We start from the raw sequence: 27,559 nt of genomic DNA on the forward strand, positions 1-27,559 counted from the left end.
TCTATTTTAGGGTAAAACTATGTTATTACCAAAAAAAAAAATAGCTGAAATGTAAAAAAGCTTACTTTTTTACTATTATTTTCAAACTTTATGAATAAAAATTCTAAAATAGCAAAAAAGGTGCGTATAAAAACGATAAAAAATTAAACCTGCTTTGTCTATGGAAAAAACGTCGCAAAAATCACGTCGTTAGCCCAACAAATAAAAAAGTTAGAGCCATTTAACTAACACGTGCTAAAAATGGCTAAATGGTGTCTGGTCCTAAAGGCTCAAAATAGAGCAAAAGACATGTATAGGGGATAGTCAGAGGTTTGTCATGGAGAAGTTCAGGGGACTTTCAGTCCCCCGTTCTCCCTATCGCTGCCAGAGATCACACATGTATCCCCTGTCCTGTGGAGAGGGGATACATGTATTTTGTAGGACACACTGTAGGTCGCATTTTTTTGGGAGGGGGGACGCTGTATGGCGTTCCCTACAGGGGGAGGGGGGAACGCTGTATGGCGTTCCCTACAGGGGGGCTGTATGGCGTTCCCTACGGGGGGCTGTATGGCGTTCTCTACAGGGGGGGCTGTATGGCGTTCCCTACAGGGGGGGGCTGTATGGCGTTCTCTACAGGGGGGCTGTATGGCGTTCTCTACAGGGGGGCTGTATGGCGTTCTCTACAGGGGGATGTATGGCGCTATCTACAGAGGGGGGGCTGTATGGCGTTATCTACAGGGGGGGCTGTAAAAAAGGCACTATCTACAAGGGGGGGGGGGTTGTGTGACACCCAGGGGAGGGGGGGCCCCAGTCAAAAGTTTGCTATGGGGCCCAGTCTTTCCTAGTTACGCCCCTGGTGGCAGGCACTGTTATGGGAGCACTGTGGCTGGCATTGTTACGAGGGAGCAGTGGCTGACACCAGTGGCGTAGCTATAGGGGTCGCAGCGGTCGCAATTGCGACCGGGCCCCGAAGCCTGGGGGGCCCACGGCCCCCCCACCACATTTTCGGGAGGTTACTTATGTAAAAACGCTGCATAAGCAGCATTAAAGCTGGACAGATGCCGTTTTCTAAAGGACCTTTAATGACGTCATGCCCATGTGACCTGATTCGCCTTTGAGGAACAGAACCCACGCCCACCGATCAGGTCCTTCTACCACAGTATAGCAGCAGCAGAGTCGGCAGAAGAGAAAGCACGTCCACCTCTCAGGTCCTGGTGAGCGCTTCCTTAACCCCCTCTCTCCCTGCATCCCCCATTGTCTCTTCTTTACTTGTCTCTCCTGACCCCAACTCCTGTAGGGTTTGTTAAGTTTTTTAATTCACCATGCGTTTTGCTGCGATTTTCGTAATTGCGGCAAAAATGGCGCGGTTTTGCCGCGATTTTCGTAATTGCGGCAAAAATGGCGCGGTTTTGCCGCGATTATGAAACTTGCAGCAAACCACACCATTCATATCACAAATTCGAAGATTGCTTAAAAGTAGTACAAGATGCATAAAAACATTAGGCTTAGGGCTTATTCAGACGAACGGGATATATTAGTCCGTGCAACGCGCGTGATTTTCATGCACGTCGCACGGACCTATGTTAGTCTATGGGGCCGTGCAGACAGGTGCGTGATTTTTACGCAGCGTCAATCCGCTGCGAAAAACTCACAACATGTCCGTTCTTTGTGCGTATTTCGCGCATCACGCACCGATTGAAGTCAATGGGTGCGTGAAAATCACGCGCACCACACGGAAGCACTTCCGTGGGACGCGCGTGATTCGCGCAACAGCAGTGAAAAGTATGAATGAAAACAGAAAAGCACCACGTGCTTTTCTGTTTACAAACATCCAAAAACGGAGTGTCATAATGATGGCCACTGGCCTAGCTATAGGGGTCGCAGCGGTCGCAATTGCGACCGGGCCCCGAAGCCAGGGGGGCCCACAGCCCTCCGCACCACATCAATAAAAAGTTACTATAGTAACTCGGGCCGCGGGCCCCTGTTACTATAGTAACAGACTTTACTTACCTTCCTGGTTCCGGATCGCAGCGGAGGTCCTGACGTCAAGCGCTGTGCGCAGCGCATGACGTCCCAGCGCTATGCCGCCGCGCACAACATCGAGAGGACAGAACTTCCGCCGCGGCTGAAGAGGAAGGTAAGATTAGTAGCCCTGACTGGCGGAGTCCGACTCCCGGGAACCGCCAATCAGCTGTTTTGAAGGGGCCGCAGCACTCGTACGAGAGCTGCTTCCCCTTCATTCCGTTCACACTGTGAATCGGTGTCGGCGATTCACAGTGTGAGCGAGTAGTGAAATGAAAGGGAAGCAGCTCTCGTACGAGTGCTGCGGCCCCTTCAAAACAGCTGATTGGCGGGTCCCGGGAGACGGACCCCGACACATCAGCTATTGATGGCCTATCCTGAGGATAGGCCATCAATGTTTAGGGACTGCACAACCCCTTTAAGCCTACGATGTAGCAGGCTTAGGGGGCCCATTAGACAGGATCACAGATTGTGTGATACTGTCTGCTGGGCCCTGTATCTAAGCCAATCACATGGTAGGCTTAGATAAATGGCCCATGCGTGATACTGTCTGCTGGGCCCTGTATATAAGCCTACCACACTGTAGGTTTAGATACAGGGCCCCAGCACACAGTAATCTTATACTGTATAAGATTACTGTCTGCTGGACCCTGTATCTAACCCTACCTTGTGGTAGGCTTAGATACAGGGTCCCACAGACAGTATCACACATGGGCCCTTTATCTAAGCCTAACACGTGTTGCTAATCGTTTTTTTTGTATGTTTTCTTACAGGTTCGGTGGTTGGACTACGCCGGATTCCAGGACTATTTCGATGACGGCTTTTTTTTTTTATTATCAATAAAATGGTTAATGAGGGTTGTGTGGGTTTTTTTTTTATTTCAATAAAATATTTTTTCTATGTCTTTGTGGTTTTTTTTAAAACTATATTACTGCCGCCTTAGTAATGGCCGCCGGCTGATTGACAGCATCCATTGCTAAGGCGGGGCTTAGTGTTAGCGGATGCAGAGGCTAACACTAACCCCCTTTATTACCCCGGTACCCACCACCACCAGGGGTGCTGGGAAGAGCCGGGTACCATCAGTACTTGACCATCTGTAGTGATGGTCGGCCACTGGGGTGGCCTCAGACTGGTATTATCAGGAGGGGAAAGGCCAAAAACAGTGGCCCTTCCCACCCTGGTAATGCTTTATTGTATCTGGCTGGTTATGAAAAATGGGGGGGACCCCATGTCATTTAAAAAAAATAAAAAAAAAAAATTGGAAAGAACGATGTCGGGTCCCCCCCCAATTTTCATAACCAGCCAGATACAACATAGCAGCAGCAGGCAGCATTACCAGGGTGGTAGGCGCCACTGTTTTTGGCCTTCCCCAGCCTAATACCAGCCTGCGGCCACCCCGGTGCCTGCCCGTCACTACAGATGGTCGGGTACTGGTTTGTACCCGGCTCTTCCCAGTACCCCTGGTGGCGGTGGGTACCGGGGTAATAATGGGGGTTAGTGTTGGCCTTTGCACCGGCTAACATTAAGCCCCGCCTTAGTAATGGTGGTTGTCAATTAGCCAGCGGCCATTACTAAGGCGGTGATAATAAAGTTTAAAAAGATACAAGCACATAGAAAAAAATATTTTATTGAAAAAAAAAAATACAACCCTCATTAAACATTTTATTGAGAATAAAAAACCGCCGTCATTGAAGTCCTCGAATGCGAAGTCCAACAACCGAACCTGTAAAAAAACACAAACACACAAAAATAATCAGTAACACATAAAGAAGCAAAATTATTATTCTTAGCTTTCCTGGGTCCAGCGCTGGAGACACAATGTCAGCGAGCTGAGTCCTGTATCTAATCCAATCATGTGTGATACTGTCTGCTAGGGCCTGTATCTAATCCTATCATGTGTGATACTGTCTGCTGGGCCCTATATCTAATCCAATCATGTGTGATACTGTCTGCTGAGCCACTGTATCTAATCCTATCATGTGTGATACTGTCTGCTGAGCCACTGTATCTAATCCTATCATGTGTGATACTGTCTGCTGAGCCACTGTATCTAATCCTATCATGTGTGATACTGTCTGCTGAGCCACTGTATCTAATCCTATCATGTGTGATACGGTCTGCTGAGCCACTGTATCTAATCCTATCATGTGTGATACTGTCTGCTAGGCCCTATATCTAATCCTATCATGTGTGATACTGTCTGCGGAGCTGTGTATCTAATCCGATCATGTGTGATACTGTCTGCTGGGCCACTGCATCTAATCCTATCATGTGTGATACTGTCTGCTCAGCCACTGTATCTAATCCTATCGTGTGATACGGTCTGCTGAGCCACTGTATCTAATCCTATCATGTGTGATACTGTCTGCTCAGCCACTGTATCTAATCCTATCATGTGTGATACTGTCTGCTCAGCCACTGTATCTAATCCTATCATGTGTGATACTGTCTGCTGAGCCACTGTATCTAATCCTATCCATAGTTTATAGGGTCGTAGTGCTATAGATATGCTATGCTGTCTCCTATACACACATTTTTTTTGGGTGGACACATATGTATTGGGGCTATTTCCCCTGACATTTTAAGTCCTTAGTGACGCCCCGGCTGCTAGTGCTGCATTGTTGGGTCACTTAGGAGACCCAGCGATGCAACTGAAAGCTGCGGACCGTCGGCCATGAGAAGTTTGCAGGGGGGGGGGCCCAATAAGAACTTTTGCATCGGGGCCCATGAGCCTTTAGCTACGCCCCTGGCTGACACCGTCATGCAGGCATTGTGGCCGTTGTTGTTTTGGGGGCCCTGTATTCGGCACTGATGTGGGAGAATTGTGTCTGACACTGTCATGGGGAGATTGTGGCTGTTGTTGCTATGGGGGCTCTGTGTCTGTCACTTTTATAGAGCATTACTATCAGCCCTGTTATGGGGCACTGCGTTTGGTTCTGTTATCTATGGACTGTGGCTGATACTGGTATAGGGGAACAATAGCTAGCACGGTTATGGGGGCACTACGGCTGGAACTGTTATGAGGGCACTATGGGATTGCTCTGTTTTGTAGGTAGTGTGGCTGGTAGTGGTATGGCTATATGCACCCCAGTATTTATCCATAGCCCAAACAGTAGAAAAACTTTTTTCTGTAGCACGCACATCATGGTTTCTTGGCTCCGTACTTCAGGGGCTCTGCGGCTGCGGGGCAGAGCTCGGGGGGCTGCAGTCATCACTGTCAGCGTAGACACATGTCATGAAGCTTCTTTCCATCTATATACAGCGCGCACCCACGCACTATCTGGCTTCTGACAGCTCCTTTAACCCCTCTGAGGCTGACGGCTCTATCACTGTGGTCGTGATCTGTCACATTCATGTATCTCGGAGCTCCTGTCACTGACCGAAATGAATTATTGTTATCAAATCCATCCATAAAAAAGAAAAAATCCCATTCCCTTCCTATCATAGGAGTTACTACCAGGGTAGCAGGCAGAGCAGCTGCTATCGGGCCCAGCAACTACGAGGGCCCCGTTCAACTCAGACATAAGATGCAGTGAGTAATGACTTTGGACAATAGGAGGGGACTGGAAAATTGAATGTAGTCCCGTTCTATGTTTTACTATGGAGCCCCATGATTACCCCTGTTGTGTGCGTTATCTATTCACTGCAGAATAGCTTTTTGCATTATCCTTGTACTATGACATCATATGTGCATTATATCTGCATGTGACATCGTTATAGGTTTTGTTTTACTACGCTGTGACATCACAGTTTAGACAGTGACCGTTTTTTGTGTGCTATTTCTGTGCTATGATACCCGTATTGTCACATCACTGTGTGCATTATCCCTGTAGTGAGTTACTGTGTGCATTATCCCCATACTGTGACATCACTGTGTGCATTATCCCTGTAGTGTGAGTCAGGGTATGTTCACACGGCCTATTTTCGGACGTTTTTCGGGCCGTAAACGCCCGAAAAATCGGAAGCAGAACGCCTTCAAACATCTGCCCATTGATTTCAATGGGAAAACGGCGTTCTGTTCTGACGGAGCGTGCAGGACACTTCTTGGGACGTTTTTGGAGCCGGTTTCCATAGACTCTATTGAAAAAAGTTCCAAAAACGGCCGTAAAAAACGCATCGAAAATCGCAAGTGGCACAAAAAACGTCTGGAAATCAGGAGCTGTTTTCTCTTGAAAACAGCTCCGTATTTTGAGACGTTTTTGACTCAGCGTGTGAACATACCCTCACTATTAGATGTAGTGCAGCCGTAAATTCTCTGTGTAACCTTCAGATTTGGGGTCTTTTCCCTTCCCTCTGCAGGTTTCTGAAAAAGTTAATTTTCTGTCTTCATTCATCCTGAGTGGGTGTTATCTAAGAGCTGTGCTGTGTTCTGCGAGCCAATCAGATGACTCCTCCTGTGCTGTTCCTTCTCCCCTCTCACAGCATGCAGCCTCACATAGACATAGTGAAAGAGACGCTGCAGCTACATCCCCCTCCTCCCTCTATTTACAGTTTTACTCTATAGTTATATTAAAAACAGGCAAATTTGCCATTCCGGGCACTAACATGGTTGGGAAACAACCTCGGAACTGTAATGGTGGCCATATTAATTGCTACCCAACTTTCCCCGAAACAGCTTGACAAATGAAGATGATTTTGGCACATATTTTTCCTGGTGATCTCTTGATTTGCGGTAGAAAAGCTGTTTGAACAAGTCCTTAATATTTTCTAATAAATTTAAATGGGTTTTCCAGGACTATAATATTAATGGCCTATCCTGGCACCCCTGCGATCGGCTGATTGAAGGAGCAGCGGTGCTCCAGTGTCATGTCCCCTTCATTGCTTACCAGGCACAGCGCCGTACATTTGTTTGTGGCTGGGCCTGGTACTGCAGCTAAGTCCTGATAAGAACTGAGCTGCAATACCATGCACATTCACTACCAAATGTACGGCCGCCTTAACCCCTTTAGCCAGCTGATCGGCTGGGGTTTCTGGGAGTCCGACCCCCATCGATTTGATATTGACGGCCTATCCTTACATATCCTGCATGAATCTCCAATGAGCTTCTCTATGTGACTAGTGGACAGTAAAAATCTCACCTGACACCTATCTTACAATCCATGACACAGGGGCTGTCGAACTCTGAGAGCAGATCTTCCATCTGGTTGTATTTTTCACCGTCTTTTAGCACATCCCCGTGATAAGCGGGAACGTAAGGCTTCAGGACGTCGCTCATCAGCTGGCTCAGGCACCGCTGCTCACAGTCACAGTGCTTCTTCAGGATTTTACCATTGGCTGCGGCCTTGAAGCTACCTGTAGATCCAGAGAAATGGAAACAGTCAGCGCATCGGAAAACAGGGGGGGCATAAACTTTTGAACCTGCAGGTTTGTGGCCTGACCTCGTAGACTGAACTAAATGTCTCACGCAAAATGGCTGCCAGGAAAAGCTATAGGATAGCGGCAACGATGGATGCCGTCAGCCTCGATGGCAACCATTAGTCTCAATACTTATACAGACGGCATTTCCACAAGATCCAGGCCACAAGACGGCTGCCATATCTCTCTGATCACAAAAATCTTTCAGGTACCTGCATGTCCTGCCAGCTGGACCCATGGATATTTCTTCTTGAATGACATAACGAAGGGCGACCAATGGACCATGTTCTTGATTTTTCGCCATGATTTGCTCTGCAAATGAAAGAACATTAGACTTTATATTAGTGTTCAGAGATGGGTATCAATTCATTATTACCATGAGTTTTATTCTTAATAATGTATTTTTCTATTATTAGTTCATTTATATACAGTATATTTATTTCTTTATTTTTTATTTGAAATGTGTTTTATTTTTATTTGAACGAGATGAATAGATATGAGCAAGAGAGAGGGATAGATAGATAGAGAGATAGACAGACAGACAGACAGACAGACAGACAGACAGACAGACAGATAGATAGATAGATAGATAGATAGATAGATAGATAGATAGATAGATAGATAGATAGATATGAGATAGATAGATAGATATATAGATAGATAGATAGATAGATAGATAGATAGATATGAGATAGATAGATAGATAGATAGATAGATAGATAGATAGATAGATAGATAGATAGATATGAGATAGATAGATAGATAGATAGATAGATAGATAGATAGATAGATAGATAGATAGATAGATAGATAGATAGATAGATAGATAGATAGATAGATATGAGATAGATAGATATTAGATAGATAGATAGATAGATAGATAGATAGATAGATAGATAGATAGATAGATAGATAGATAGATAGATAGATAGATATGAGATAGATAGATAGATAGATATGAGATATATAGATAGATATGAGATATATAGATAGATAGATAGATAGATAGATAGATATGAGATAGATAGATAGATAGATATGAGATAGATAGATAGATAGATAGATAGATAGATAGATAGATAGATAGATAGATAGATAGATAGATAGATAGATAGATATGAGATAGATAGATAGATATGAGATAGATAGATAGATAGATAGATAGATAGATAGATAGATAGATAGATAGATAGATAGATAGATAGATAGTCTATGGTATATATTGGGAGATCCTCTTCATATACCTCTGACGTAGGGCTCTAATGTAATGTGAACGCAGCCTTATTAAAATCCTATCACTGATAATAATCAGATTATTTTTGGCCACCAGTAAATATAGATGAAGGTTTGTGTAATTGGAGGCAGCACTAAAAATATTTAAATCCAGACCTGGTTCCTTAATTGCTATTTTCTACTCTTAGTGACTGATATTGTAGCAATAAATATAATTCCTGTTTATAGAGGAAGTATCTCCCTACTCTGCGGAAGCCTCCGCCACACGCAGTATCTATACATCACGTCACAACATGTCACAAAACGTCAGCCACACAGATTGCCTGAACTTAGGATGAACCATAAATATCTGATTTGTGGGGTCCGACTCCCTCCATACCCGGCCAATGAGCCCAATGAAGGGGGTGCGATGCTCCTTTAATAAAACATGGTAATTATTTCATACATGTCATATACAGAACGCCGTTTTTTTGGGGATCTTTGGAGATTATGACAACCCATTAGTTAGGAGAATAGTGATGGGTTGTCAGTCGGGCCTCGGGACAGGAGCGTGGACCTACTGTGTTACCATTATTTTTGGCTATGGCTAAACCAGGGAGCAGAGTCTAAAGGATTTGCACTCTACACCTTAAACCAGCCCTCACGGGGTATAAGAAGGTAAACTCCAGGTCACATGAATTCTCCTATAAAGGAGTTGTCCAGTATTAGAAAATGGGCCTACTTTATTTTTTTTTTTCCAGAAACAGCGCCACTCCTGTCCATAGACTGTGTCTAGTACTGCAGCTCACCCCAAATCAAGTGAATTAGGCTAAGCTGCAATACCAGACACAGCCCATAAATAGCAGTGGCGCTGTTTCAAGGAAGGGGAAAAAAAAGACCCTTTTTCTTATACAGGACAATTCCTTTAATTCCACAGGGTATTTTGCATAAGAAATAATAGGTAATATTCCTCGAGACGCCAACCGTTCCAATGTACAATGCAGAATATCGAAAAATCTATAGAAGACAATTTCAAGGGGAGAGAATGTAATGTACAAAAATGCCATCAACGTCTCACAAGAACCAAATACAGAAATCTTTACAGTGTTCTTGTTTCCAAGTTCAACAGCAGTGAAACAAAAAGTCTGTATCTGGAAGGAGAACATGCTGGGAATATTGAACTGTTCCCCAGAACTGAATGTGAAAGCCCCCGGCCTGCAGGAAACCACCGGCCGGCACGATCATATGTGATATATCACAAGTGATGAGGAAGCCAATGGTAATACACAGCCATATATATATATACAGTATGTGAGTGCCCATCAAGGGTCAAAATACAGTAAAATGGAGTATTAAATACCTAATATAAAAGTATAAAAAGCTAAAATATAAAATATACATAATATATAGTAACAATGCTGAATAAAGATACAAATAGCCTAATATAACGTAGAAATGCTAATATACTGTATATCTTCCCTAATATACAGTTACAATGGCCTTTAATACAGTATAAAAACACAAAAATGCTATATAACAAACACCTATATGAAAAGTATAAATGCCGTAATATACATTAACAAAGGCCTATTATACAATTAAATACCATAATATTCAGTAACAATGCCCACTATAAAAATATAAATAGCCTAATATAAAGTAGAAATACCAATATACCTAATATACTGTATATAATCCCTAATACAGTATAAAAAACCATAAACACTGTATAACAAACACCTATATGAAAAGTATAAATGCCGTAATATACATTAACAATGGCCTAATATACAGTATAAATGCCATATTAAATAATAATGCCGAATATAAAAATACAAATTGCCTAATATACTGTATAAAATCCCTAAAATACAGTATAAATGGCATAATATACATTTTCAATGGCCTAATATACAGTATAAAGGCCCTCATATACACTAACAATTGCCTAATGTATAGTACAAATAAGCTAAATGACCATATAAAACCGATATGAAAAGTATACATGTCCTAATAGACATTAACAATGGTGTAATATACAGTAAAATGACCTAATATACAGTCAAAATGGAGAAATATATACAATAAAAGGCCTAATAAACAGTCACAATAGCCTAATATACAGGATAAAGTCCCTCATATACAGTAACAATGACCTAGTATACAGTATGAACAGTCTAAAATACCATATAACACCTATTCGAAAAGTATACATGCCCTAATATACAATAACAATGGCCTAATATACAGTATTAAGGCCTCATACAGTATAAAGGACCTAATATACAGCAACAATTACCTAATATACTGTATAAAATCCCTATTAGATATTATAAATGCCCTAATATACAGTAAGGAAAAGGCCTAATATACAGTACAAAACATTCATTAAAAGTAAATATGCACTAAAACACAGTATGTTGGGATAATCAAAGAAAAATAACACAATATAAATAAGATCTCTGCATGCTGTCAGCTAATATCTCCTATTTTTCTGACCCATTCACATTTATTATATTTTTAAGATGCTTTAATAATTGTTGATTTTCTGGCCTGTAAGTGAAGGGCTGGGTTTATAGGTGCGCTATATGCCATTATACATTGCGCACCAATTCCTCACCATTCTAGAGATCTCTGCTTGCTTTCAGCGAGTGGAATCATTTTTTTTTCACATTCAAAGTCTGAAAAACAGTCCTAACCACGTGCTGCTCACACGACTGCGAAGCTCGTTACAGTGTATCAGAGCTTTCTCTTCTAAAGAGTCGTACACCTGTGTGAGCAGGACAAAGTCCCTACAGAATTCAAGGAACTGAATGTAAACAATGGATTTTCCATTCACTGTCTGCAAGCAGACATCTTGAACCTGGTACAGAATTGATAGACAAAGTATATTAGAAAGTTGCTGAACTTTTCTTTAGACAATAAATACACAAAATTTTAAAAATATTGGAAAAGTTTCGGCACACATCAATAATAAAGGAGTATTACTTAGAAAAACAGTATATGTCTGGTCGTAGGGACCCTGATGATCCCGTCCGGTTTCACAATGGAGAGATGACCACACAAGCGCAGTCATCAGTGGGAGTTCTGGACATTTCTACTTCTTCTTGTCCACACGATCAGTCGGGGGTCCCATGATTGAGATGTCCTAAAAACATTCCCGGAGTGCCCCTTTAAACACTGCAGCTACCATATAGTAAGCACAGGGTTAAGGGTAAGTTCATAATACAGTAGCAGCGGAGAGGGAGGGAGATGAACAAATCTCCTCCACGCGCTGCGTAAATGATAAGCGGAAAAAACGCTCAGAAATTGACCTGCGGTTTTTTAGTCCGCAGCATGTATTTGCGTAAACGTTTATTTTTTGTTGCTGCGGGTTTTCCCTATTGAATTCAATGGGGAGGTAAAACCTGCAACAAATAGAAGATGTTTCGATTTTTGCGGCCGCCACAAAAATTGCAACTCAGAAAAAAAAAAAAAAGAATCATATATTTACCCAGAATTCTGTGCTTCTTCATCCAGGCCGGCCTCCTGGGATAACGTTTCATCCCATGTGACAGCTGCAGCCAATCCTATTCCAGGAGGCCGGGCTGCAGGACCTCAGAGGGACGTGTCGCCGTGGCTACGTATGTATGAAACGTTTTGGTTTTTTTCATGTGCAGTTTTCCGCAGCGGACATTCGAGCCGAAAAACTGCACCACAATTTGGTGCGGTTTTTCATCCAGAATTCCCTGCGGTGCCCAGGGCAGATACGTTGCGTGCTTTTACGCAGCGTATCCGCCCCGTGTGTATATAGCCAAAGGCTGAGTTCACATGGGGCAGATATACTGCGTAAAAGCACACAGCGTTCCGCCCTGTGCGCCGCAGGGCATTCCGGCCCGAAAAACCGCACCAAACTGTGGGGCAGTTTTTCGCCCAGAATGTCCGCTGCGGAAAACTGCAGCACTTAGCCGGCCTGCTAGACGCCGCCCTTCTGGGATAAGGTTTCATCCCAGGAGACCGCTGCAGCCTGTGATTGGCCGCAGCGGCAGTCACATGGGATAAATCACAGACTCCTGAGTAAGTATAAGATTTTTATTTTTTTTCTGAGTTCCATTTTCTGCGGCAGGGAATCGCTGCGAACCTGACGCAAAAACCGCAACAACTGCTATTTGTTATGGGTTTTACCTTCCAATTGAATTTAAGGCCCTGTCCACACAGAGTGTTTTTTGCAGGCGGAAAAATCTGCCTAAAAAATTTGAGGCAGATTTTGACCTGCCAGCACAACATTTGCAACGTTTTTGCGACATTTGCCTTCAATTCTGCAAGCATTTTTTACTGCTTGCAGGAAAAAACGCCTCTGCCTCCCATTCAAAATCAATGGGAGGCGATTTTTTATTTTTTTTTGGCAGTCTCTGACATGGTTTCCGCATCAAAAACAGCGCCAAAATACTCTGTTAGAATTAGCCATAATGGGGAAAACCCACAACAAATAAGCAGCGCAAATACAATAAAACTCCGCACCGCAGGTCACTTTCTGAGCGTTTTTTTTTCCCGCTCAGTATTTACGCAGCGTGTGGAGATTTGTTTTATCTCATCCACTTTGCTGCTACTGTATTATGCTGCTTTACGCAACATTTGTTGCAGATTTATGTGAAGATTTCACCCGTTCTACATTTCAGCGAACATCCAGAATGAGAATGCTGTCGATTTGAAAAAGTTCAACAGCATTCAGATACGTTTTCTAAAACCTCATCCACTTGCCTGCAAGGCTATGTTCACCCGTGCTATTTTCAGCCGTTTTACAGGCAGTAAATGTTTCGAAAAACGGCTGAAAAATCGGAAGCAGAACGCCTCCAAACATCTGCCCATTGATTTCAATGGTAAATACGGCGTTCTGTTCCGACGGGGCGTTTTTTTATGCCTCATTTCCAAAAAATGGTGTGTAAAAAGAAACCCCGTAAAAAGACGTGCATGTCAATTCTTGAGCCGTTTTTGGAGCCGTTTTTCATTGACTCAAACAGCTCTAAAAACGTCCGTAAAAAATGCAGCGAAAAACGCTTGTTTGATTATAAAACGGCAGAAAATCAGGAGCTGTTTTCCCTTTTCAGCCGTATTTTGTTATGCGTGTGAACAGAGCCCAACAGTCTAACGCAGCGGATTTTCTACCCGCAAATCTGGCGGAAAATCCTCAACTAATCCGCTACGTGTGCAGGGGGGGGGGGGGCCTTACTATTTACATCATTGCACACGGATCCTATAAATGGAAAATGAAATTACGTTCAACATTGTGATTACCGAGACGTTGACCTTAAATCTGATATTTTAGCACAATGGACAAATTTGAAGCTATTGTTGTCCTTGGGTGTTGTTTAAACATTTTGTTTAGCAGCCACACCTTTTGTTTCCAGGGCCGAGATTCCTGGAAGATGTGTCGCCTCATGTTGGAAAGATCATTTGTGGGAGTTGCAAATCCTTCTATTTACCAACCGGGATTTTGTTTTTATGAAGTTTAACCCCTTTAAGACCACAGCAACAGTATCATTAATGCTTTAGTCAACCCTTTTCCACATGCTACGGTATCTAGTGATGACAATGGTTGGACTGGACTGGGGGCCCTCAATGGGCTGGTGTCCAGTTGTGATTGGTACATATAGATCCCCTGTAGAAAAGCCATTGGATATAGCACACAACATCTGCTGCCAGATGGCAACGCACTATGTTTACGCAGCACCATCTGGTGGCTACAGTAAATAAAGGGCATTAGCCCTTCAGTGGTTCAATTACTCAAGCCACTTTCTTATTTGACTTGATATTCTTAACAGGGGGCTTAAAACTAAAGACTCTTATGAGACATCACATCTCCCATGTCTATTTTTTTTTAAGAAGTATTGTACGGAATAGAAGTCACATAAATCTCAAATTTCTCCATCTACAACCTGTGTAAGGAGACCGCACTTCATCTGGAGATCAGAACCCCCACCCCAGGAGAATATAGTACATCTGTAATGCTTTATTGGGATCTGCATGCAGCCGTCTCAAGTTGTGTTACAGTTCCAGAAAATTACCCCCCACCCACCATTGACATTTGTTTCATGTCTTGCCCAGAGAGGCATCTTCTCAGAATGCTAAATATCGGATCAGGTGGTTACGGTGATGCCAAGGGAATTCGGAGAACTGTTTACAGATGTGAAGTTCCACATATTTTTTGTGCAGGATAAAAACAATAAATAGGTATCAGTGTGTCCGGAGGGTCCCGACACTGGAGACACGTGGAATAATAAATAACAGTCACAATCATTAGTAACATAAATTACACAGGTCCTATATATAGTAAAGACTATTTCTACATACATATTGTTTTATTCTGCATGTCACTCCCATCATGTCCCAGGAGAATAATTGATTTATCTTGGGTGAAACTCTTTCTCATCTGCTCATTGAGCCCCTAACTCAATTATGTTACCACTTAACTATTACACTCAATGTACACAAATATAACTGCTATAATACTGCCCCCTATATACAAGAATATAACTACTATAATACTGCTCATATATACAAGAATATAACTACTAAAATACTGCCCCCTATATACAAGAATATAACTACTATAATACTGCTCCCTATATACAAGAATATAACTACTATAATACTGCTCCTATATACAAGAATATAACTACTAAAATACTGCCCCCTATATACAAGAATATAACGACTATAATACTGCCCCTATATACAATATAACTACTATAATACTGCCCCCTATATACAAGAATATAACTACTAAAATACTGCCCCCTATATACAAGAATATAACTACTATAATACTGCCCCCTATATACAAGAATATAACTACTATAATACTGCTCCCTATATACAAGAATATAACTACTATAATACTGCTCCTATATACAAGAATATAACTACTAAAATACTGCTCCTATATACAAGAATATAACTACTATAATACTGCCCCTATATACAAGAATATAACTACTAAGTACAAGAATATAACGACTATAATACTGCCCCTATATACAATATAACTACTATAATACTGCCCCCTATATACAAGAATATAACTACTAAAATACTGCCCCCTATATACAAGAATATAACTACTATAATACTGCCCTCAATACAAGAATATAACTACTATAATACTGCCCCTATATACACGAATATAACTAATATAATACTGTCCCTATATACAAGAATATAACTACTATAATATTGCCTCCTATATACAAGAATATAACTACTATAATACTGCCGCTATATACAAGAATATAACTACTATAATACTGCCCCCTATATACAAGAATATAACTACTATAATACTGCCCCTATATACAAGAATATAACTACTATAATACTGCCCCTATATACAAGAATATAACTACTATAATACTGCCGCTATATACAAGAATATAACTACTATAATACTGCTCCTATATACAAGAATATAACTACTATAATACTGCCCACTATATACAAGAATATAACTACTATAATACTGCCCCCTATATACAAGAATATAACTACTATAATACTGCCCCTATATACAAGAATATAACTACTATAATACTGCCCCTATATACAAGAATATAACTACTATAATACTGCCGCTATATACAAGAATATAACTACTATAATACTGCCCCCTATATACAAGAATATAACTACTATAATACTGCCTCCTATATACAAGAATATAACTACTATAATACTGCCCCCTATATACAAGAATATAACTACTATAATACTGCTCCTATATACAAGAATATAACTACTATAATACTGCCCCCTATATACAAGAATATAACTACTATACTACTGCCTCCTATATACAAGAATATAACTACTATAATACTGCTCCCTATATACAAGAATATAACTACTATAATACTGCCCCCTATGTACAAGAATATAACTACTATAATACTGCTCCTATATACAAGAATATAACTACTATAATACTGCTCCTATAGACAAGAATATAACTACTATAATACTGCTCCTATATACAAGAATATAACTACTATAATACTGCCCCTATGTACAAGAATATAACTACTATAATACTGCTCCTATATACAAGAATATAACTTGTATAATACTGCCCCATATATATAAGAATATAACTACTATAATACTGCCCCCTATATACGAGAATATAACTACTATAATACTGCCTCCTATATACAAGAATATAACTACTATAATACTGCCCCTATATACAAGAATATAACTACTATAATACTGCACCCTATATGCAAGACTATAACTACTATAATACTGCTCCCTATATACAAGAATATAACTACTATAATACTGCTCCCTATGTACAAGAATATAACTACTATAATACTGCCCCCTATATACAAGACTATAACTACTATAATATTGTTCCTATGTACAAGAATATAACTACTATAATACTGCCTCCTATATACAAGAATATAAATACTATAATACTGCCCCTATATACAAGAATATAACTACTATAATACTGCTCCTATATACAAGAATATAACTACTATAATACTGCCTCCTATATACAAGAATATAACTACTATAATACTGCCTCCTATATACAGGAATATAACTACTATAATACTGCCCCTATATACAAGAATATAACTACTATAATACTGCCCCTATATACAAGAATATAACTACTATAATACTGCCTCCTATATACAAGAATATAACTATTATAATACTGCCCCCTATATACAAGAATATAACTACTATAATACTGCCTCCTATATACAAGAATATAACTATTATAATACTGCCCCTATATACAAGAATATAACTACTATAATACTGCCCCTATATACAAGAATATAACTACTATAATACTGCCTCCTATATACAAGAATATAACTATTATAATACTGCCCCCTATATACAAGAATATAACTACTATAATACTGCCTCCTATATACAAGAATATAACTATTATAATACTGCCCCTATATACAAGAATATAACTACTATAATACTGCCTCCTATATACAAGAATATAACTATTATAATACTGCCCCCTATATACAAGAATATAACTACTATAATACTGCCTCCTATATACAAGAATATAACTATTATAATACTGCCCCTATATACAAGAATATAACTACTATAATACTGCCTCTATATACAAGAATATAACTACTATAATACTGCCCCTATATACAAGAATATAACTACTATAATACTGCCCCTATATACAAGAATATAACTACTATAACACTGCCTCCTATATACAAGAATATAACTACTATAATACTGCCCCTATATACAAGAATATAACTACTATAATACTGCTCCTATATACAAGAATATAACTACTATAAGGGCATGACCACACGTGGCGGATTTCCTCCGCAACTGTCCGCATCAATGCCGCACAGAATCTGCGTCGCAGATTCTGCTGCGGATCTGCACAAAATGTGCAGAAAATTGATGCGGACTAGCTGCTGCGGACTGCGGTAAAAGTGCTTCCCTTCTCCCTATCAGTGCAGGATAGAGAGAAGGGACAGCACTTTCCCTAGTGAAAGTAAACGATTTTCATACTTACCGGCCGTTGTCTTGGTGACGCGTCCCTCTTTCGGCATCCAGCCCGACCTCCCTGGATGACGCGCCAGTCCATGTGACCGCTGCAGCCTTTGCTTGGCCTGTGATTGGCTGCAGCCGTCACTTAGACTGAAACGTCATCCTGGGAGGCCGGACTGGAGACAGAAGCAGGGAGTTCTCGGTAAGTATGAACTTATATGTTTTTTTACAGATACATGTATATTGAGATCGGTAGTCACTGTCCCGGGTGCAGAAACAGTTACTGCCGATCGCTTAACTCTTTCAGCACCCTGGACAGTGACTATTTACAGACGTCTCCTAGCAACGCTGCCGTCATTACGGGAGCCCCATTGACTTCTTCAGTCTGGCTGTAGACCTAGAAATACATAGGTCCAGCCAGAATGAAGAAATGTCATGGTAGTAAAACCAATACGCTCCGCAGCACACATAAGATCTGCGGACTTCATTGCGGAATTTTGACTCTCCATTGAAGTCAATGGAGAAATTCCGCCATGAGTCCGCCACTGCTCCGCAACAGACAGAGCATGCTGCGGACACCAAATTCCGCTCCGCAGCCTATGCTCCGCAGCGGAATTTTACGCCTCGTCTAAACGAACACTGCTAAATTAAAGTGTAAGTCAATGGACAAACGGCACCGCTGCGGATTAACGCTGCGGAGTGTCCGCAGCGGAATTTAAGTGAAATTCCGCCACGTGTGAACCCGCCCTAATACTGCCCCTATATACAAGAATATAACTACTATAACACTGCCTCCTATATACAAGAATATAACTACTATAATACTGCTCCTATGTACAAGAATATAATTACTATAATACTGCTCCTATATAGAAGAATATAACTACTATAATACTGCTCCTATATACAAGAATATAACTACTATAATACTGCCCCTATATACAAGAATATAACTACTATAATACTGCCTCCTATATACAAGAATATAACTACTATAATACTGCCCCTATATACAAGAATATAACTACTATAATACTACCCCTATATACAAGAATATAACTACTATAATACTGCCTCCTATATACAAGAATATAACTACTATAATACTGCTCTTATATACAAGAATATAACTACTATAATACTGCCCCTATATACAAGAATATAACTACTATAATACTACTCCTATATACAAGAATATAACTACTATAATACTGCCCCTATATACAAGAATATAACTACTATAATACTGCCCCTATATACAAGAATATAACTACTATAATACTGCTCCTATATACAAGAATATAACTACTATAATACTGCCCCTATATACAAGAATATAACTACTATAATTCTGCTCCCTATATACAAGAATATAACTACTATAATACTGCCCCTATATACAAGAATATAACTACTATAATACTGCCCCGTATATACAAGAATATAACTACTATAATACTGCCCCCTATATACAAGAATATAACTACTGTAATACTGCTCCTATATAAAAGAATATAACTAGTATAATACTGTCCCTATATACAAGAATATAACTACTATAATACTGCCGCCTATATACAAGAATATAACTACTATAATACTGCCCCCTATATACAAGAATATAACTACTATAATACTGCCCCCTATATACAAGAATATAACTACTATAATACTGCCCCCTATATACAAGAATATAACTACTATAATACTGCCCCTATATACAAGAATATAACTACTATAATACTGCTCCTATATACAAGAATATAACTACTATAATACTGCCTCCTATATACAAGAATATAACTACTATAATACTGCCCCTATATACAAGAATATAACTACTATAATACTGCCCCCTATATACAAGAATATAACTACTATAATACTGCCTCCTATATATAAGAATATAACTACTATAATACTGCCCCTATATACAAGAATATAACTACTATAATACTGCTCCTATATACAAGAATATAACTACTATAATACTGCTCCAATATAAAAGAATATAACTACTATAATACTGCCCCTATATACAAGAATATAACTACTATAATACTGCCCCCTATATACAAGAATATAACTACTATAAGGATGGATAAGTAATAAATAAGTGAATAATATTGTATTATGTTCTAAATATAAATAATTGGAGCTGAGATATATATTACGGCTTGTATCCTCATGTGCTATGTTAGATAACAGATGCTGTATACCGATGCCAGAACATGGAAGGGAGCAGAACAAATGTTCTCTAGTTATATATGCCACCTGGCCTTAGTCCGGGTATTAATAATGGATCACAGTTATAATTTAAATCAATACATTTCAGTAGTGAGGAGGCCGGGAAAAAAAAGTTTAGCTTTTATATTGTGTTTTTGTTAAAGTAGCAAAATTGTTACACAGCATTTACCACCGGGTGATTGAAGAAGATAAAAGATAAATATATACAAATAAATAAATAAGGTCCATATAAAAATATACCGTGATTTCTGAAATCACCCTAAGACTGTAAGGGCATGCCCACACGTGGCGGTTTTCCTCCGCAACTGTCCACATCAATGCCGCACAGAATCTGCGTTGCAGATTCTGCGGCGGATCTGCCCAAAATGTGCAGTAAATTGATGCGGACTAGCTGCTGCGGACTGCGGTAAAAGTGCTTCCCTTCTCTCTATCAGTGCAGGATAGAGAGAAGGGACAGCACTTTCCCTAGTGAAAGTAAACGAATTTCATACTTACCGGCCATTGTCTTGGTGACGCGTCCCTCTTTCGGCATCCAGCCCGACCTCACTGGATGACGCGGCAGTCCATGTGACCGCTGCAGCCTGTGATTGGCTGCAGCCGTCACTTAGACTGAAACGTCATCCTGGGAAGCCGGACTGGATACAGAAGCAGGGAGTTCTCGGTAAGTATGAACTTGTATTTTTTTTACAGGTTGCTGTATATTGGGATCGGTAGTCACTGTCCAGGGTGCAGAAACAGTTACTGCCGATCGCTTAACTCTTTCAGCACCCTGGACAGCATGTGATTGGCCTGTGATTGGCTGCAGCGGTCACATGGGCTGAAACGTCATCCAGGGATGTCGAGCCGGATGTCGAGAGGGTCGCGTCACCGAGGCAACGGCCGGGAGACCGGACTGGAGGAAGAAGCAGGAAGTTTTTTTTTTACAGGTTGATGTATATTCTGATCGGAATTCACTGTCCAGGGTGCTGAAAGAGTTACTGCCAATCAGTTAACTATTTCAGCACCCGGGACAGTGACTATTTACTGACGTCTCCTAGCAACGCTCCCGTAATTACGGGAGCCCCACTGACTTCCTCAGTCTGGCTGTAGACCTAGAAATACATAGGTCCAGCCAGAATGAAGAAATGTCATGTCAAAAAAGCAAGACACATCCGCAGCACACATAACATGTGCATGACATCTGCAGACTTCATTGCGGAATTTAGAATCTCCATTGAAGTCAATGGAGAACTTCCGCAATGAGTCCGCAACCAGTCCGCCACTGGTCCGCAACATCCATTGTATGCTGCGGACACCAAATTCCGCACCGCAGCCTATGCTCCGCAGCGGAATTTTCAGCCTCGTCTAAACGAAGCCTACTAAAAAGAAGTGGAAGGCAATGGAGAAACGGCTCCGCTGCGGATTAACGCTGCGGAGTGTCCGCAGCGGAATTCAAGAGCAATTCCGCCACGTGGGGCTTTGCCCTTATAATCCGACACCCTAGGGACTGTAAGGTCCTGGATTCCGGGATGTTCCAGACTATTAGATACTAATCAAGGTCATCCCAATGACTTTTTAGTCTCAAACAATTTTTGTGCCCTATATGTCCATCCCTGAACCGTTTGGCCTTATACACATTATCATATAACAGCTCCACAACTCGACATCGTATCAAGCACCATCTGGCGGCACACAAAGTGCCCACAGCTCCTTAGTACAGAACCACAGGGGCACTTTTGGATGAATTTTTGCTAATTCGAGATTGGGAATATTATTTTTGGTATCAGAGTAGCGGGAAGTTTGTACAATATATGAAGATTGGAATGTTCTTGGATAATTGTTTAACACACGATATTGATATTATCATGGTGTTTTGCGGCTGGATACGCAATGTTTTTATAATCACAGGTGTAGATTGTTTTTACATTGAATAGGCAATTTTGTTGGTATATTCTCTAATAACTGTTACATAATGCAACAAAAAGAGAATCGGAAATATTTTGTATACAATTACTTTTGTATTGGCAGGTTATTAGAAACAAGATCGACGCATGACGAACCATTTGGATTGACTAATTTTTTTCAAGATGAAAAAACAGAAGTTTGGAAAATAAAATGAGAAAAATAAAATGTAAAAAAATCGTGAAAAACTATTTTTTTTAATTTGCCTCTTTTAATGCTATATCGATATATAATTCTCGTGCAGGGAATTTTTCCTCAAAGAGCTCTGTCTCTTGTTATTAATCCACATGCTTACATAATAGTTTCCTATCCGCAAACCCTACAACAGTCCTCACCCTGTGACCGGCAAGCACCAAAAACCTCAAGCGTCGAGTCCATTGTGTAAGTTTTCTTTTGTGAAGTGTTAATCTAATAAACATGTCACCCAACACCCCGGCGGAGAGGAACCCTGCAAGCCTCGCTCTATAGGGCTCTCTGTATTTACTCTGGCCTTTAAATAGCAGAACAAATGCTTGTTGAATTTTCCATTGCTGCCAGCGCTAGCTTAATCTCCCGAAGGGTTTCCCTGAGAGACCATTCCGCCCGTCCGCAGGTGAAGAACAGGAATAGATAAGAACAACTTGATTATTATAATGATTATTATACTTTTTGCCCTTCCCCTCCTCCGTTGTGTATTACATGAGTTATTCAGTGCAAGCCCGGACAGGCCATGACCGCGCTCGGCGACTCCTTCCTGGAACACAATGTAACCTGCTATACAACTCCGGGCTCAGGTTAACCCTACTCGGTTCCTGACGTAAGAAAAAATTTCGCAAAAAAAAATAATACATGGACGCCAATATTTTTGAACACGTTTGCCAACCATGAGGTGGAGTAAAAAGGAAAAGTGGGGCACTATATCATGGAGATGACACTAACTAGATCATAGAGATGACACTAACTAGATCATAGAGATGACACTAACTAGATCATAGAGATGACACTAACTAGATCATAGAGATGACACTAACTAGATCATAGAGATGACACTAACTAGATCATAGAGATGACACTAACTAGATCATAGAGATGACACTAACTAGATCATAGAGATGACACTAACTAGATCATAGAGATGACACTAACTAGATCATAGAGATGACACTAACTAGATCATGGAGATGACACTAACTAGATCATAGAGATGACACTAACTAGATCATAGAGATGACACTAACTATATCATGGAGATGACACTAACTAGATCATAGAGATGACACTAACTAGATCATAGAGATGACACTAACTAGATCATAGAGATGACACTAACTAGATCATAGAGATGACACTAACTAGATCATAGAGATGACACTAACTAGATCATAGAGATGACACTAACTAGATCATAGAGATGACACTAACTAGATCATAGAGATGACACTAACTAGATCATGGAGATGACACTAACTAGATCATAGAGATGACACTAACTAGATCATAGAGATGACACTAACTAGATCATAGAGATGACACTAACTAGATCATGGAGATGACACTAACTAGATCATAGAGATGACACTAACTAGATCATAGAGATGACACTAACTAGATCATGGAGATGACACTAACTAGATCATAGAGATGACACTAGCTAGATCATGGAGATGAGATGACACTAACTAGATCATAGAGATGACACTAACTAGATCATAGAGATGACACTAACTAGATCATAGAGATGACACTAGCTAGATCATAGAGATGACACTAACTAGATCATAGAGATGACAATAGGAGCTGTAAAAAATCCCTTGCATCCAAAATGGCTCCATTATAAATTTTGGCGCCATTAGGCCCACTTTATGCTATCTCATGGCTGACGTACGTTTTTCACCAATCATTAACTCATATCCACAATAAGGTAGGCTCAATTTTTGGCCCCACACACGTTACGTACCATTTTCTAAAATGTTCCTAACCATTGTAGAATAATATAGCGCTTTTAATTCATAAATTTGGCGCACGTCATTACGCCATTTTGTTGGTGAATATTCCACCACTTTTGTGTCAGAAGAATCCCCCGAAGATAAACTGATCATACATCCCTCTGTTGGGTCCCCCAGCGATCAGGTGTAATCTGTAGGGGAACCTGGCACTAAGTATTCATTTTCCCTGCAGCACCACCACAGGAGAAATAAAGCATGACACCCTTCCCACTGAAATCAAGGGGCAGCCGATGTAACACATGGACGTGCTGGGTCCTCCAGAGAGAGACGCTCTTTGTAGCCGATCTCTGATCTGGCTAACAGATGGGACTCCCCTCGATTTACTCAGAATTCCCTAATAGGTTATTTGAAAATGGGGTTTCTATGCCAGACATCCCCATTCCCATATTATTACCATATTGTTATTATTTTGCTATATCTGCTACAAATATTATCCGTATCTTGGTATACAGCTTTATCTGTAGCTTGGAAAGCTGGGTGACAACCGTGTTTATTATCATATTACCCAGATATTTTTACTATATTATTATTGATATAAAACCCAAATTTTTGTTCTTATAAATACTGTAATAAAAAATAAAGATGTAGCGATCGTTTTCTGTTAGACCCAGTCTCGGGTTATTTTGAGGGGTCACTTTTATGGCCTCTTTCATGACTAAATATAAATAAATCTGCAAGAATAAATAATTTAAAATAAGTTTCGCCTTTGAGCTGCAAAGCCTTTTTTTGCACAATGACGAAGGAATGAGCGTCGCTGCCGTGAGCCATTGTCACTCTCTTGTGTCACCGCGGTTGGCGCTTCGTATGGTGTATAATAAAAGGGAACTCCCATTGGTCATCGGACACACACCAACAGCGTTTGCTTTGTGTCAGAGCCCTGATTTTATAAATAGCAGCAATGTTTGCCAGGCTCGTACAAAGCACACTTGTTTAGCTAAGCCTCAGTTTACTTTTCCATCCTATGCTACATCTGTCAACACATCCATATTTCATGAGCTTCACGACTGCTGGGGGGCAGCTCACGCCCAACTACCAACTCCTGACAATGGAGATTTCTGCACTAGGATATAATGAATTATAATAATTTCAGAATTTCCTATAAAATAAAAAACTTCCCAGAAATAAAAGCCCCCGAGTCGTCTTCTTCTGTTCCTAATTGTATCGGTCCCTGGGAAAGCTGGGGGGGGGCAAACAAAAAGCTTCCACAGGGGCTGGAAAATGTTCCTATTTAGGAGAAAGTGGGAATCGCCGCCAAATAGGGGTCTTTTCTGTCCATATAGCCCAAAGTTGTGAGGTAAAGCCCATCAGAGACAAGTACAGAAATCCTTGCTTTGTGAGTGCAGTATGGAGTCCATGCAGTTACGGGTGCCAATATAAGGTGCCTCCGTATAGCACCATATAACAGAGATGTTCTCCCTTAAGCCTCATGCACACGGCTGTAGCCATGTGCACGATCCGTGATTACGGGCACGGACGGCCGCGTACTGTCACCCGCATTTGCAGGCCGTTCTCACGAAATGTCCTATATTTTGTGGGCCATTTCTACGGCCCGGACACTTACCCGTAAATACACGGTTACGTGTCCGTGGGCCATAGAAATGAATGGATCTGTATTTTTATCCACAATTACGGATCCGTAATTGCGGATAAAAATTACGGTCGTGTGCAATGCTTTTATGGCAGAATAACTTGGAGTTCGATATAGCATGTCACATTTAATTTTTTCAATAGGATTCTGTATAAAATCAGAAACATAAGGGGAGATTTATCTAAACTGGTGCAAATGAAAAAATGGAGTAGTGGCCCATAGCAACCAATCAGATTCCACCTTTCATTTTCCAGTGGGCCTTTGGAAAATCAATGGTGGAATCTGATTGGTTGCTATGGGCAACTAATCCATGTTTCCTTTGCACCAGTTTAGATCCCCTATTTACTTATTTGGATGTGATATTATGATTCCAGGGGTTGTATAGAGTCGTAAAACAGCCATGTATCTGACCACAGCCATGTATCTGACCACAGCCATGTATCTGACCAGAGCCATGTATGTGACCACGGCCATGTATGTGACCTCGGCCACGTATGTGACCACGTCCACGTATGTGAACACGCCATGTATATGACCACAGCCATCTATATGACCCCTTAGGCCGATTTCCTATTTAAAGGTTGGTTGGCTACTGTGAAATGTTATGGCAGCCATATTACTTGTCACCAAACTTTCCTAGAAACAGATACTACCGGAGTTATAATTGTAAAAACACAAACAATATGGCGAATATTACAGCTCCCACAAAGGTTGTCACCCAGTTTTTTTAAGATCTCTGAATGGTAAATCTTCCTAGTCAGCCATCATGCACACAGGCGTATTACAGATCCGTGCTGTAAGGATCCGTAATATGGCGTCCATAGCCTTCTATGGTCCAAACTGTGTACCTAGGATATCATACAGAGAAACATGGAGGGGATTCTTAGGCCGTATTCACACGAATGAGTGTCAAATTGGACGTGAATAACGATTTGCATCCGTGCAGGATTCGTTTTCACAGATCCCACGGTCCGCTAAAAAACCGGTTGTGTGAATAACCGCATAGACGTGCATTGATTTTAATTCAGCCATGTAACGGCCGTTAAAAAAATGTCCGTCACACGGCCTATTATCCCTCTTGTGTGAATGAGCCCTTACAGATTTACATAAAATCCTAAAAGCACGTCATATTCCACATTGCTTTTAGCGGCGTACACGGTGGCTCACAGATTATCTACGTGTCTGTAATACGGAGTCGCAGAGACTCTGTGCCGATGTACATGGTCTGTGCATGTGGGTTAGATGTGTGAATGGACCCATATGCTAAGAAAAATGGCCTTTTAGGGGTGACGGAAAGCTGGGTGACAACTATTTTAGCCCTAAGAACAAATGACACCTTATACATTAGACCTTATTTCGCAAAACTGTGACAGAGAAAAATTGGCCTTGTTGCCCATAGCAACCAATCAGAGCTCAGCTTTAATTTCTTGGGCCGGGTTCCCACGGATCAGATACGGTGCGTAAAAACTGCGCTGCGTATCCAACCTGGAACCGGCGGCAACTTCAATCCGAAAAATCGCACCACATTGTGGTGTTTTTTTTTTACTGAGTTTCCGCTGCGGAAAGAAAAAAACAAACTGTTGATACTTACCCCCTCCCTCTTCTCTGCGCGTAGTCCGGCCCCCTACGTTGCAGGCCATGTGACGCTGCAGCCTGGGATTGGCTGCAGCGGTCACATGGGATGAAACGT

At 40.8% G+C, this 27,559-nt stretch overlaps 1 protein-coding gene and 1 long non-coding RNA gene across 4 annotated transcripts in view; one reads left to right on the top strand and one right to left on the bottom strand.

The window, feature by feature from the left end:
* ITPKB (inositol-trisphosphate 3-kinase B) overlaps positions 1-27,559 on the bottom strand; it is a 100,791-nt gene that overhangs the window by 23,178 nt on the left and 50,054 nt on the right. For all 3 annotated transcript variants that reach the window (XM_075863422.1, XM_075863423.1, XM_075863424.1), the window contains 2 exons: positions 7,569-7,668; positions 7,080-7,293 (listed from right to left, as the gene is read on the bottom strand). In XM_075863422.1, coding sequence (XP_075719537.1) covers positions 7,080-7,293; positions 7,569-7,668 — 314 coding nt within the window. The remainder of the gene's footprint in view (positions 1-7,079; positions 7,294-7,568; positions 7,669-27,559) is intronic.
* The window catches only part of LOC142760300 (uncharacterized), a 46,805-nt gene continuing 20,152 nt past the window's right edge, over positions 907-27,559 (top strand). The window contains exon 1 of the long non-coding RNA XR_012883289.1: positions 907-1,193. This is a non-coding gene — a long non-coding RNA (uncharacterized LOC142760300). The remainder of the gene's footprint in view (positions 1,194-27,559) is intronic.

The sequence above is a fragment of the Rhinoderma darwinii genome, chromosome 4 (genome assembly GCF_050947455.1).
Source record: "Rhinoderma darwinii isolate aRhiDar2 chromosome 4, aRhiDar2.hap1, whole genome shotgun sequence".
NCBI lineage: Eukaryota > Metazoa > Chordata > Amphibia > Anura > Rhinodermatidae > Rhinoderma > Rhinoderma darwinii.